Source organism: Stegostoma tigrinum, chromosome 20 (genome assembly GCF_030684315.1).
Source record: "Stegostoma tigrinum isolate sSteTig4 chromosome 20, sSteTig4.hap1, whole genome shotgun sequence".
Classification (NCBI taxonomy): domain Eukaryota; kingdom Metazoa; phylum Chordata; class Chondrichthyes; order Orectolobiformes; family Stegostomatidae; genus Stegostoma; species Stegostoma tigrinum.
The window spans coordinates 41,740,202-41,754,583 of NC_081373.1; the positions used below are offsets into that span (position 1 = coordinate 41,740,202).

Below are 14,382 nucleotides of genomic sequence, written 5' to 3' on the forward strand. Positions count from 1 at the left end.
ATTGGTCTTTCAACACGAAAACGTTCCAAGTAAATGTTAACTTTTGGCCATTTATTTAAAGGAACAGAATAGGTACGAACTTATTACCCTTGTCTTAAACCTAAACTGGACAAAGTAAACTAACTTTCCTATTAATATTAAAATGAAATGTTTTGATTTGCTCATCACACACCAAGATGTTTGATATTATGTGCTACTTACAGCTTCTTTGATTATTTCAAATCGTTTTTCATCGATGTCAAAGGTGGCCATCTTCTCAATTATCTTCTTGAGAATTATGTGCTGCTTGTCATTGTAGCCTTTCACAACCAGCTGTTGGTAAAGGAAAGGACAGAGGTTTTTGAGATAAGCAATAAATAACCGAAGCTAAAGCACATGGCTCCAGCCAATTTTCTCTTCTCTTATAGCAATGTAACAGAGGCAGACAAGTAGACAAGCCTTCATTCAGTGTTACATTATTCTGACACCAAATTCCAATTCTCTAGTGACGTGGATTCAAATTGTAAAAAGTATTCAAAACATTCAATTTGATGCTTTGAAGATTCAAAAACTATTCTGAATTGATGATGTGGCTATGAAAATGACAAATCTGCCTAAATCAACACACACAACTAAAACTATAAAGCGATATACATCTGAAATGATGCATGACAGGGCCATTTGGAAATCACCACTTGGGCCGGAAGTCTTTGGCGTTTGAAGCATCGCAACAAAGTTAACAGAGATCTTTAAGGAAATAATGAAGAACTTTGATTAAAAGGTACAGTATTCACTGGTTACCTTTTGTACCCAAAGGAGATCAAGTGACATTCACTGGAAGTCGGTGATCAAACTATTGTTACTTCGGACACATTTAGCATATCCCAAGTTCAAACATACTTTCTTTTTCAAAATCCCAGCAATTAACTTAAAATTAATTGAACAATACATTTTTGGATAAATGTGGTCCAAACAGGAAATTAGGGATAAATGAACCACTTCACGAATGCATATAGACTAAATAAACACAATCTGATTTGCATTCAATGGGGACATTATCTTTTCTGTCAGGACCTCTGATGACTTGTATCAACTTGAATACCTGCCCAAAACTCAGTACAGACAGACATCAGAGGTTAGCATAATTTTGTCACTTGCATCATAACTACTGCCCACGGATACCTGAAACTGAGGCAGCACTTTGGTGAGGAATTAGAGCTTCACATGTACATATCAGAGATTTATAACCAATGTTTATCTCTCATTAAACATAATATCAAGAAACAATTGTTCTCAAACAAATATACAATGAATAGTCAAGCCTAGAGATAGAAGAATGAATCAGTGCATGAATAAATGATGGACTAGTTAGTTGAACATCATTGGTATACAAATTAAACTCAACATTTAAAGACATGGAATAATCAACCACAGCCAGCATCAATTCTAAAGTCATACCTGGCAGGCTTTTTGAAGTAGTAAGTGATTAGATAAATAAACAAAAAAAAAAATCGAACATGAAACAAAACACTGTAGCACAAATGGACAGGAAATAAATGGTTTGGGTTTGTGGGTATTAAGAATTGGAAGTAGTGCACTGCAAGTATCAATATTACGTTAGAACTGGGAAAATTACAAATATGATCGGTTGGATGAAAAATCATAATTAAAATGTTAACTTATCTTGTGTCTCCACAAATGCTCCCAATCCAACATTTTGGGATTTTATCTTCATTTTTCAGCATCTGCAGCATTTTGCTTATGTTTAAAGACTATGCTGGCTAGAATATGAACTGAGTTATTGTCAATAGACTAACAACTGCTTGTCTAATAACTGGGAAACCTGTCAGCAAGTAGTAACAGATAACTTCTTGATTTAAATGCATAAAGCAACTAAATGAGAAAAAGAAAGTTACATTCTAAAAAATAAGTACGGAGACAAGACCAAAGAGAAGTTAAGGTTACACAGTTAATTTGCAATTTGAAGCATTATGTAAATATGTACAATGTTAGTAAAACCATAAGCACAACACAATTTAAATTAGTTAGAATGTCAATCAATCAATTATGAGGAAACAATAGAACTATCTGCACTGGATCAAGAGAAGTTATAGATTTAACAGTACTTTAAATCTTGAACAGGTTTAATGGGGTTTCAAAAACTTGTCCTGAAGTTTGGCAATGAACGAGTGATCATTTAAAATTGCTACGCGGAGTAAACACAGGCTTTGCAAGTTTTATTTTGTGGAAATGTTTTAAAGCATGGGGTGCTTAACCACAGCGAGTAATCAAGACCGAGATGATATTCTTTTTGGAAGAACAGGTAGTATGTTAAAGTCAGCAATACATAGGATTGACGGGAAGACAGAGAAGGGTAGTACTGTCAGTTTTAGTTTACATTAGCAAAAAGGAGCTGGCAAAAACTCATTCAGCCAAAAAGGCATCTTTCATGTTATAAATTTCTACTATTCACTGTTTCTTTGGAGTATTAATAGAATCCATGCAAATTAAAGTTGATTTAATTTAAAAATAAATTCCTAAAATGTTCTCCTATGAAGCTTTGAGATACTGACACCAGTATTGGAATGTCAAAATTTACAAATGATAGAAAGTAATATATAGGAATAACTAATTGGACTAAAATCAAGCACACAATTTGCACACTCCCATTTGAAATCATTTACCTCTGTAGACCAGGTTAAACAAATCTCAAATGTTCTTCAATCACTAAATAGTTGCAGGAATACTACAAATCCAAATGCATCTTTCAGGCTTATTAGTTTATTTTAACCATGCAATTTATAATCCATCTAAAAACTGCGAGCACCTTGTGCATCCTTCACACACTTCAACCTCAAGCCAGATCTCCTTCCGGCTCTACTTACGAGAATTGAGTTCATTGCTGGAGCAAGTGCATACACCAAGCCTGTGAGGCGAGCTGCATATGTATACTCTTTTAAATCATCTCTCAATAACCTGATATAGAGGTATGTCATGTTGCAATGAAGAGGGTCAACATAAATGTACCGACTAACAAAGAGAACAAAAAGATAAAAGTGTGGCAATAAACCCTAAAGAAACAGGCTGATATTTAACAATGATATTACAATAGGCCACACAAAATATGTTAAGAGTATGTATATGCAGCCTCATGGCTAAACTAATAAACCTACTAGATGGAAGGAGAACATACTACTTTATCATTTGCAGTGGAATGGGAGGCTGGTTTTGAGTGGGTAAACTAGAGAAATAAAGGAGGGTATAAAAATAAGCTAAAAGAATGGAGTAAGATAATCCTAGAGACTTAATGTCTCCCTGAATTTGGTACTTACATACATTCCATAGATTGTATTTTGTAGGTCATAGTTCAAGCCAGCTAGTTCTGCTGCATATGCATACTCGTTGAGAGAATCTTTCAGCAGTTCAAGATACAAATAGGCCATATTACAATGTAATGGATCCACATAAGCAAATGGGCTGGAAGAAAATATGCCAAATATTAAAATTTGATCGTACAAATTTAATTGATGAAACACAAGTCAATACTTGCACTTGCCTACATAGCTACATAAATGAATGGAGCAGTTTTTTTTCCAAATGTCGGTTAAAAATGTGACATGCTTTAAACATATTTAAAATAAGTATAAAATATTTTTCACATATCAAATCCTTGCTCACTACACAGCTCAAAACAGCAGAATATATTTTAAACTATACACTTGGCTTATTCAATTATAATTCAATTACACTTTAATGTCTGTGCATTTCAATCAATAGATTTTTCACTTTGTGCAACATATTTGAAACAAAACATAAATGGGTTTGAGGGATGCCAATGTTTTATTGAGGGTGGGTCAATATCCTTTACGAGAAAAAAAAACAATGTAATATGGCTCAAGGTTGTATAATATGAATGTACAATTTCATCCTCTCATTGCATTTACTAATTTAATTCCTTGGCAAGAAAGGGCTGGATTTGCAAGTGCTTCATTTCTTCACCATAGAAAATCAACTTAAAATAGCTGAGGTACAAGAGTCAGGTCCCACATGGACTTCAACACATGAATGCAAAGGAAACTATATTTCAGGAAAGCACGTTTTATGGTAGTTTATGGCATAATACAATACTTCAGTTTTGTTATTTAGAAGCATTAAACTAATTGGTTTCTCCAGATGAATTTCTACATGCATTACCAGTAGCTACAAACCATATTGCTAAAATAAGCTTATAATTTACTTCAGAACCCAGTAAAAACAATTTTTTTGATACATGAACAGTGCACCTACAAAAGGAAAGTAATTTTATTGGACAGGCAATTTATAGAAGGTAAGTAAAACAAAGATTTCATTCCTGTCAATTTCTATCTCCTCCAACAGGGAAAGCTGTGCAATGAATCAAGCAGGTGGACAGAAATAATGCACAGCAGTATATAATTAGCGTTCTCGCAATAGTTTCTTTAATGAAGCAGTGTTTCTATATAGAAAAAAATCTGCTCTCCGCCCTGTGAAATACACAGTTTAAGCTATAGACAAAATATGTTGTCCTGCATTCAGCTGGTTTAAAACTTATATAGTGAATGCAAAACAAGATAAAAAGAGGAAATGACAACCATTATGAACTTTAAAAAAAAATGAATCATTATCCAGGCTTCACAGAATAAACTGGTGGCAGCTTTGTGGAATGAACATTACAGGATCCTTTGTAAAAATGAAAATGTACAGGCCAAACTAATTTACTCGAAATGTGAACTGATAGTTCATTTAAATATTGAACATCGTTTTCATGTTTGCTTAATAACTTTTCAGGCTCTTATCAATGCATCACTCCTCACCTTATAGTCATCTTTTTAGTGCTTATTAATCGAGGTTGGTTTGTGATACAGTGTAATGCCAACTCCATGGGTTCAATTCCCATACTGGCTGAGGTTCTCATCAAGGACTTTCTTTCTCCACCTCTCCCGCTGCATGAGGCAGTGACCCTTGGGCTAAACCACCACCAGCTGTCTCTCTCTAATGAGAGAGTCCCACAATCCTATAGGGCTGCTATGGTGACTTTACCTTCACTTATTAATACAATGAAAACAAACTCAGCAATAATGAAAATCACTTCTTTTCCAATGTGTTAGGTTTCTTATATTGCAAGAAAATTATTTCACTGATTGTAAACACTTTGAACATCCTGAACTTGTGAAAGGTGCTATATAAATGCAAGTATCAATCCTTTAAATTTGATCAACAGGTGCACAGTGTGACTAGGTAATACCACTACTATGACTGTTTGAAACAAATTTCAAAACCAACAACACTGACAATGGCAGGTAGCCCCTATTTATCATCTACATGCTGCCCCTCACATCAGAACACCTGAAGTTACATAGTTGGGTACTATATGAGTTGCTAATGATATCCAGCTGTAGCACACCACCTGTCTTGACTCTTCCATTGTTTATGTATTTTCAAAACTGCTTTCCCATGATCCAGTTCTGGGTATAAACAGGAGTTAAGGGGCTTTGAGAATAGGGAGATTGCAAGAGGTGTGAGCAGGAACAGGGAGATACATAGGAGAGAAAAGTTTTAAACCCTTCAGGAACAGAATACTCTGTCCAGATACAAGAAAACTTCTAATAACTGAAGTAATGAATTCCTTGCTAATAATGTGGAACATCCAGTGCATGGTTGCATAAGTTCAGGACACTACACTTTGATAGCAATAGAGTGGATTCTACTGTCATGAAATGAATTGTTAAATTCAAATCTGAAATTGGTATTCCAGACACAGTAAACAGGATTGTAATAACCAGTTTAAAATGGTTCAACTTTGTGCATGTGAGAGTACAATGCATTAGCTAGACCTCGCTAGGCTGCAAGAAGTGCATTTCGGGTGAGAATGTTTTGTAAGTAGAAGTTTGTGCCACTTACTTTAACAAAACAACTTTTGCCTGATATACTTTATCAATCTGAATATTGTGTCATTTAGGAAAATAATGTTTCTCTTGAGTATTGTGGCTTTCAACTGAATGGAGAGCTAATCATTGGGGATATTGATAAATTAGTTTAATTCTGCTTGGGCAAGACTCCATATACTTCTTACGTCAACACAAGCTTGTTTCTTCCTACCGAACAGCATCACCCAATAAACGAGTTAATTAGAATTAAAATGTATTCACTAAATCCAAAAATAGCCTATGAAAATAATAAAAATGCCCTGAGAAAATTTCAAGATCTTTAAAAATGATTATGATCCAATGGTACGCAACCTGAAGTTACAGCTACAAGCTAATACATCCGTAATTTTGGAATCACTACACGCGATATGAGTGTCTATGCATTTTGAGACAGTTGCTTCCTCTTTTTGAGGAAATCTCTTTTCATTCTTTGCAGCCGGGTACCAAGTGCACTGTTAGTGGAGGATGCAAACATAGAAAACATGCAGTATTTGAATGGAAATTATCTTCCAAACACCACAGCTACCTTTTCAACATGCACTGGAGTATGTGCTTAAACATATGCATTGAAACCACAACCTCAAAAAAAAAACCACGATGCTGCTACGTGAAACAAGCTATCAGGTTGAGTATTCCTGAAAAAACACATTTTGCAGAACATGATGTATTGCCCACATCAGGACAATTCACAAGAAATACAAAAGTAATGGAAAAACAATATTTATAGTGAATGACAAGAGAGTTAGTGGTGAATAACCAGAAGTTCTAGATATTTTTCAATTAGATGATACCAACTAATAGGTAGTAAATGACTTCTTCACAACGTCCTTACTGCTATTTTATGGAATACCAAGCATTATTACTCCTACTGATAGAATTCATTACCATTTGAGGAACATACCTGAAGAACTCAAAGTTCAAGCAGGCTTTTGGGAGAAAGAATTTGTCATCTTGTTTGAACCACACTTTACTCATGGCAGTGTCCTGTAAGAATACAATTCCCAATCAGAAACAATTTCAAACTTTGTATTCTGTAAAAAGCAAGCATCTTATTGTCAGCTAATCTGCCAAATATTTCAATAAGTGTATTATGAAAGATAGACTGTCAAGTGAAAAAGTGATCAAGTAAACAATGGAAGTTTGATCTGCCTCTTCAGAAATGAAACCAGTCACAGTTCAATAAATGTTGATAGATATCATACAAAATCCTGCAGTTCTGCTCAAATAATACAAAGTCTTTTCCAAACATTAATTGGGTCACAGTTGGAAAATTGTGTCCATTTTGGGCATTTTTACCTTTGGAATGAAATCATTGATATGCCGATTTGCAGAAGTTTCACTGACATTACATAAGCTACCAGCAGCTTCAGATACAGAGGGATTGGTGAAATTCAAAGGTCTTGGAGTTGGTTGTTTCACCAAACTGACTGGTTTCACATGCAAACATTTTGTTTCCTTTCTAAAGGACATCGTCAGTACTGTGTAGCCACTGACAATGTCACCTAGAACGGAGATGAAATGTTTGCATGAAAACCAGACAGCGTGGTGAACCAACTGCAATCCAAGCTACAGATTTTCATTAAAACATTAATTCATAGGTCTTTTCAATTTTTTTTTGGGGGGTGGGGGGGGGTGGGGGTGGGGGTTGGGGAGTACCAGGTCAGTGATTTTAACTGTAAAGTACAGAAATTTAAAAACAACTGACAAGACAGCTTCAAAGATTTCTTTTTAATCTCACAAAGGGTTTTTAGCATATGGAAAGGCTTGTCAGAAACAGAATGCAAATATTACAATCCATGCAAAGTTTAAGACAACTTTAACCTTTTAGAATTTTACTAGTGCTTCATCATCTGAAAATTGCATGCTGCCTGGATAGAATCCACAATAAACCATTAATTGCGTTGTTTGAGGGGCCAAATAGCCAATCATGTTTTGTTCATTTGTAAATTACTACAACATCTAATGGTGTTGCTCAGAACTCTTTCCGTACACACAAGGTGATATGTTCGCCTTCTACTGTTCGAATTTTTTTTAAACATAAACTTTTATTTAACTTTGAGCTTTTTAAACATAGTCAGCATCTCAATAACTCATTATTTCTAAGTAACATAAAGTGCGCTTTTACATTTTCAAAACATTTTTCAAACCATCAGTTGAACATTTCATCACATTTGATCCCAAAAAATGCAGTTCTTTGAACGCTTCACCATGGAGCAAGTCGACATTTCCAGTTCAAGGAACTTGTCGCAACCAGAATATTCTCGGAATAAAGCACAGTCCGTACTCATGTCGGACCTTAAACGTTCTGCTGCAAGAATGTAACATCCAAAGCCTCAATTGCATCCTGAATTACAAACTGCCCATAAAAATCTCTATTGATGACCTATAAGGATAGAAGTTTGGACCATCCCTCTGTCAAATCATAGTACATTTTACATCAGTGAATTCATTAGCTCTGGAGACTTGATACAGAAATGAGAAATATTTCATGATCTCTGACCCAAGACAAAGTCTGGAAAGAAAGCGAACTGCGTGTTGTTACCATACATAAAATCTCTTCTTTTTCTTAAATTACATCTATGATGTAATTTCCAGCAAGTTAACACCACATTAAAATAGTGATGAATAGAATCTCATATCCTAATGGAGCAATTCATGCATAGTTATGGTTTACATGTACATTGCAATGCATTATACCACATAGTGGGATGCTCGGCTGCAAGTGTAATGGTAAGGGAGTTATTTGAATATGACAAGTACTTTTAATACCGACTTTTATCCTGTTATATTAGGGTAGATAGGAGTGTAATGGTACTACCAAATGATCAGAAATCCATAGGCCCAAGATTACTGAGAGCAAGATTTAAATCTCACGACAGTAGCTGGCAGAATATAAATTTAATTTTGTCACACTGACTTCACAACTGCGGCCATGAAACAAAAATTAACTCTTGTTTTAAAAAACCTACCCGGTTATCAAATGTCCTTTAGGGAAGACATGGGCCCATCCTAGTAGCCTAAAGAGAACATCAGTCATTAAAAAAACAGTTGCCTCTCAACTGCTCATGAAAAAGACCTGGTCAGTCAAGCCCCTCAGCTCAAGCACAATGAGGGATGGGAAACTGTATACATCCTTTTGAAGAATAAATAAAAATGGTTGCATATTTAATGTTGCAAGTGGTGGGGTATCCCTAAGTTCAAACGAAAAGCATAAAACCATTCATTTTGCTCATTAATGGAACATAAGCAATGCTGGCTATGTCAACATCTCAACCACATTACTATATACCTGCAGCTACAGCAGAGCAATCAGTAATTATTTCTAATAGCATTACTGAAGTAAACAAGATAACAAAGTGTGAAGCTGGATGAACACAACAGACCAAGCAGCATCTCAGGAGCACAAAAGCTGACGTTTCGGGCCTAGACCCTTCATCTCTGAAGGGTCTAGGCCCGAAACGTCAGCTTTTGTACTCGTGAGATGCTGCTTGGTCTGCTGTGTTCATCCAGCTTCACACTTTGTTATCTTGGATTCTCCAGCACCTGCAGTTCCCATTATCACTGAAGTAAACAAAATAGCTTTCATATTTGTTCATAAAAAGTGAACATTTAAGTTTGAAAAATGCAACATGAAGTCTGGCCACTGCATGCAAAACATAATTTAACCAGAGATTCAATATTTTCTTCTTCAGCCTGGTGTATCACAGTAATATCTATGAGCTTATTCAATGAATATTAGCAGTACTTTATGTATTAAAATGAACTAAATTAGTAATTAGGCAGATTTATGTAAATGAAATATCATCACTTGCATGCAATATTATTCAGCGCCAGGGCCAGAAACATTTACCTTAATAAGAGTTGGAAATGGTAGGGCATCATTTTCCAAAGGGAAAATCTCAAAATTTGTGGGAATGAACTCATTCTTCGCTGGCAGTGTGAACTTCCCATTTAGATCTGCATTCTGCCATTTCTGTAAAAAAGCACAAACTGATTTACTGCAAATAGAACGGATTAGTAGCTACTCCTTATGCAGCAAAGGATCCTGTCATCGTCAAAAGGATGACTTTCAGGTTGGGTAACAGCTATAGACCTAAAACAGATTCTACAAAGAGACACTGTAGACACGTTCAACATTTACAGCATTACTGTCTTCCAAATCTCAGAAGATTGAGGCTAGTGATCTGGCAAGTATACCTTTGGTGGTCAAAATGTAACAGCATCCAAAAGCTTGTAAACAAGAATGGTATTTTATAAACCATTGATCTGAAAAAAAAACTAAATCAGACCCAGGCTGGACACAGAAGGGGTCCTAGACAGCAGGAAAACTAAAGGTTCAACCAACAGCTTTCCTGGAATTGAAAACTGGCACTTGTGTTAGGCTGCTTAAATCCAAAACGTCACAAAGGAGATGAAGAGGACACACTATGAATCCTGGCCTCATATGTAGGCAACAGGCTTTCCTCGGCTGAAAACAGTGGAAAACCACACTTTAAGATCCATCTTCCTTCATCTTAACCTTTAAGTCTATACATTGCCACTGTCCAAATGCCCTCCTTGAAATATGCTGTGCTATGTGCAGACATTGTTTCAGGTCTATATTGCTTGATTGCATTTTAGTTATAATAGTAGAAAGACAGGACTTAGTCCAGCCATCTTGCTTTGTCATATGTTTTTATTGCAGAATGGTCCAGTAATTTTGATCATTTTAAAATATTTCTATCTTATTGAACAGTTTCACGTCACATTTGAAGTACCAGTATAAACAGGTTTTTTCAATCATAACTTGCCATCTTGAAATTTTGGGTGACACACTATTCCATTTTTTTGGAAGTTTACATGACACATAGAAGTATTTCATTTCCAAATTCTTATCGCTTCATAAAATTCCAGTGAGTTCAATCCTCAATAGTTAGGTTGAGCAAATAGTACAGAAGATATGAGTACAAGGATACAGGTGAGAATACATCAGATAGAGAGATCGAGCATCAGACTTGGCAGAAGGAAAATAAAGAATCATTTAACTTAAAAACAATTCCTCACTATGCATCATGAGATGGCGTGAAATTCAGATGGCATAAATCATGGCTTTCCTGTAGGTATTGACAGTCCTAGTCTATTAGCACAAAATCAAGTAAAGCTTTTTCATGCAAATTAGATTCTCTTCAAACAGAGAAGTATCTCTGCTCTGCACCCACAGATGTATTAAACTGATGATCAATTAACTCTGAAGGGCACTGTCTTACTTATCACCATGTTCTATTGTATGATTATAGAAAATAAGGAAAACACTGATCATAACCTTGGTCTACAGGAAGAAATAATGGGGCCTGTGAGAAAGATGCAGTGATAATCAAGGTAAGCGCTAATCCACATATAGGCTTAATGAATCAGACTGGCAAGAGTAGTTTGGAGAATGTGTTCAGAGAGTGTTTTCAGCAAAGTTTCCTACAGCAGTATGTTCTAGAGCTAACCAGACAGCAGGATACACTAGACCTGGTAACATCCTTGGTGCAATGAGACAGGAGTAATTAATTAATGGGCTTTACAGTAAAAGCACCACAAGGCAGCAGCGATTTTGAATTTTGCATTCAGTTTGAGGAAGAATAGATCAAAGACCAGAGTTTTAAACTTAAAAAAGGACAACTGAGGGTATGAAGATTTGGCTGGCTGGAGCACTAGGTGAAGGGACAGGTGGGCAGAAATGTAGGTTTAAAGAGATATTTTAGAATACTCATGAAATATACATTCCAGTGAAGAGAGAGAGAGATTCTAGGGGAAATATGTACCATGTCTGGTTAAGTAAGGAAGTTAAAAGTAGTCCAACTTCTGCAAGTGTGTGTGGCAGATAAAAAGACTGTCAGAATACACTGAACAGCAAAGAATAACAGATTAATAAAAGACAGCAAGAAATAAGAATGAGAGAAAGTTACCTAGAAATTTTGAAAAATAGTAGGAATGAATTGAGTGAGTACTGGGCACCTGGAGAGATAGAGAGAGAATTAATAATGGAAAATAGGGCATTGCAGAGGAGTTAAATGCTCATTTTTGCATCTGACTTTCATTCCCTACAATGAAGAAATATCCCAGAATGTGAAACAGAGTGAGGAATTTAAAGCAATTACAATTACCAAGGAAGGGTCACTGAGAAAGTTGTTGGAACTAAAATCTGACAGATCTGCTAGCCTTGATAGCCTTCATCTGAGGATTTAAAAAGTTGATGCTGAGATCGTCGAGGCATTGGTTTTGATTATTCAAATTCCACTGGTTCTGGAAAAGGCACTATCAGACTGAAAATTAACAAATATGATTCCTCTATTCAAGAAAGGAAGGACACAAAGTCAGAAGCTACAGACCAGATAGCCCAACATCTGTCGTAGGGAAAATACTGAAATCTATTATTAAAGAAGTCTTAATAAGATACTTAGAAAATCTTATGCAATCAAGCAGAGTAAATACTTTTTGAGAAAGAGAAATTATATTTAACCAGTTTTTCAGAGTTCTTTATTTAAGTGACAAGCAATGTATACAAAGGGAAATCTGCAGCATGCAGATTTGCAGAAGGCATTTGACAAGGTGCCACATTAAAAGACAATGACACAAAATAAGAACTCATGGCACAGGAAGCTATTAGCATAGATAGAGATTGGTTTACTAATAGGAAATAAAGTATGGGGATAAATGGATCATTTTCAAGTTGATGGGATGTGTTAACTCATGTACCACAGGATCAGTGCTGAGCTTAAATTATTTAATAAAAATAATCATATAAATTACGTGGTTGAAGGGACCAAAATTAATGGTTGTCAAGTTTCCCGATAATGTAAGGAAAAGCACCAGATTAAGTTATGAAAAGCGAATAAGGAGTCTCCAAAGGGATACAGACTGGTTATGGGAGTGGACAAAAATTAGGCAGGAGTAGTATATCATGGGAAAACGTGAAGTAGGGGTGCTTTGCTACACTTCCAGTCTCCAATTTGATGAAAGAATGTAAGTGCCTTGGAAGCAGTTCAGGTAAGGTTCATCTTAACTGATCAACCACACTTCCATCCCTCTCACCCCAATTATAGAGTCATAGAGAGAGGGATAAAGAGCACAGAAACAGACCCTTCGGTCCAACGTGTCCGTGCCAACCAAATACCCTACATTGGTCTAGTCCAATTTGCCAGCATTTGGCTCATACCCCTCTAAACCCTTCCTATTCATATACCCATGCAGATGCCTTTGAAATGCTGTAATCGTATCAGCCTCCAACACTTCCTTGAGCAGCTCAATCCATGTACACACAACCCTCAGCACTAAAACGGTGTCCTCAGGTCCCTTTTAAATCCTTCCCCTCCTCGCCTTAAACCTATATCCTCTAGTTTTAAACTCCCCTACACTGGGGAGAAGACCTTGCCGACTGACCCTATCCATGCCCCTCATGATTCTATAAACCTCTATAATACCATCCCTTGGCCTCCGATACTCCAGGGAAGATAGCCCCAGCCTATTCAGCCTGCCCCTATAGCTTACAATCTCCAACACTGGCAACATCCCTGTAAATCTTTTCTGAACCCTTCCTTGTTTCACAATAATCTTCCTACAGCAGAGAGGCCAGAATTGCACGCAACACTCAAAATAGTCGAACCAATGTCTTCTACAGCCACAACATAACCTTCCAACTCCTATACTCAATGCACTGACCAGTAAAGGCAAGTATACCAAAACAACTACTTCACTATCTTATCCGTGACTTCACTTTCAAGGAATTACGAACCTGTACTCCGAGGTGTCTTTGTTCAGCAACACTCCTCAGGACCTTACCATAAAGGGTATAAGTCCTGCCCTCATCTGCCTTTCTAAAACTGCAGCACCTCAACTCCAGACATGTTAAAAAAAAAGTAGGGACGTGAGACAGGGTGGGAGCTGCAAGATGTTTCCCTTTGTGGAAGAGGGTAGAAGGGGAATTGAAAAAGAAGGGTTCTTCCATTTACGATGGGAAAAGGAGGAAGTTCTTCTTGAGGGTCGCGGTGGGGTCATTGAATATTTTTAAAGTAAGATGGAAAGATCCTTGACTATCAAACGAGTCAAAGGTGATCACTAGTTCGCAGGAATTTGGATTGGAGACCATAATCACATCAGCCATCATCTTACAGAATGGCAGACCAGGCCTTTCACAACCAAATGGTCTACTTTTCCTAACTTGCAGGTTGTGTCTACACGTAAAATCCATGCATTTAATGTGTCACACCCAAATCTCATCAAAACTGATTTCTGAGACTGTAAAATTTACACTAAATTAGCTAGCTTTAATGCACACTCTCCACATAATTTATAAGATATTGAGATGCTCATCAAAACACAAGCGCTGCATTAAACAAAAATAAAAGGCAGATCTTAACATTCTGATTTCTGTAAAGTAAAGAAGTGCACAGAAGTTCATCTGCATTTCTCTCAAGCTAACACAAAACAAGGG

At 36.4% G+C, this 14,382-nt stretch overlaps 1 protein-coding gene across 1 annotated transcript in view; it reads right to left on the reverse strand.

Moving 5' to 3' along the window:
* The window catches only part of ide (insulin-degrading enzyme), a 142,951-nt gene that overhangs the window by 57,978 nt on the left and 70,591 nt on the right, over positions 1-14,382 (reverse strand). Inside the window, 4 exon segments of the mRNA XM_059653122.1 lie at positions 202-312; positions 3,312-3,456; positions 6,826-6,908; positions 9,775-9,897. Coding sequence (XP_059509105.1) covers positions 202-312; positions 3,312-3,456; positions 6,826-6,908; positions 9,775-9,897 — 462 coding nt within the window.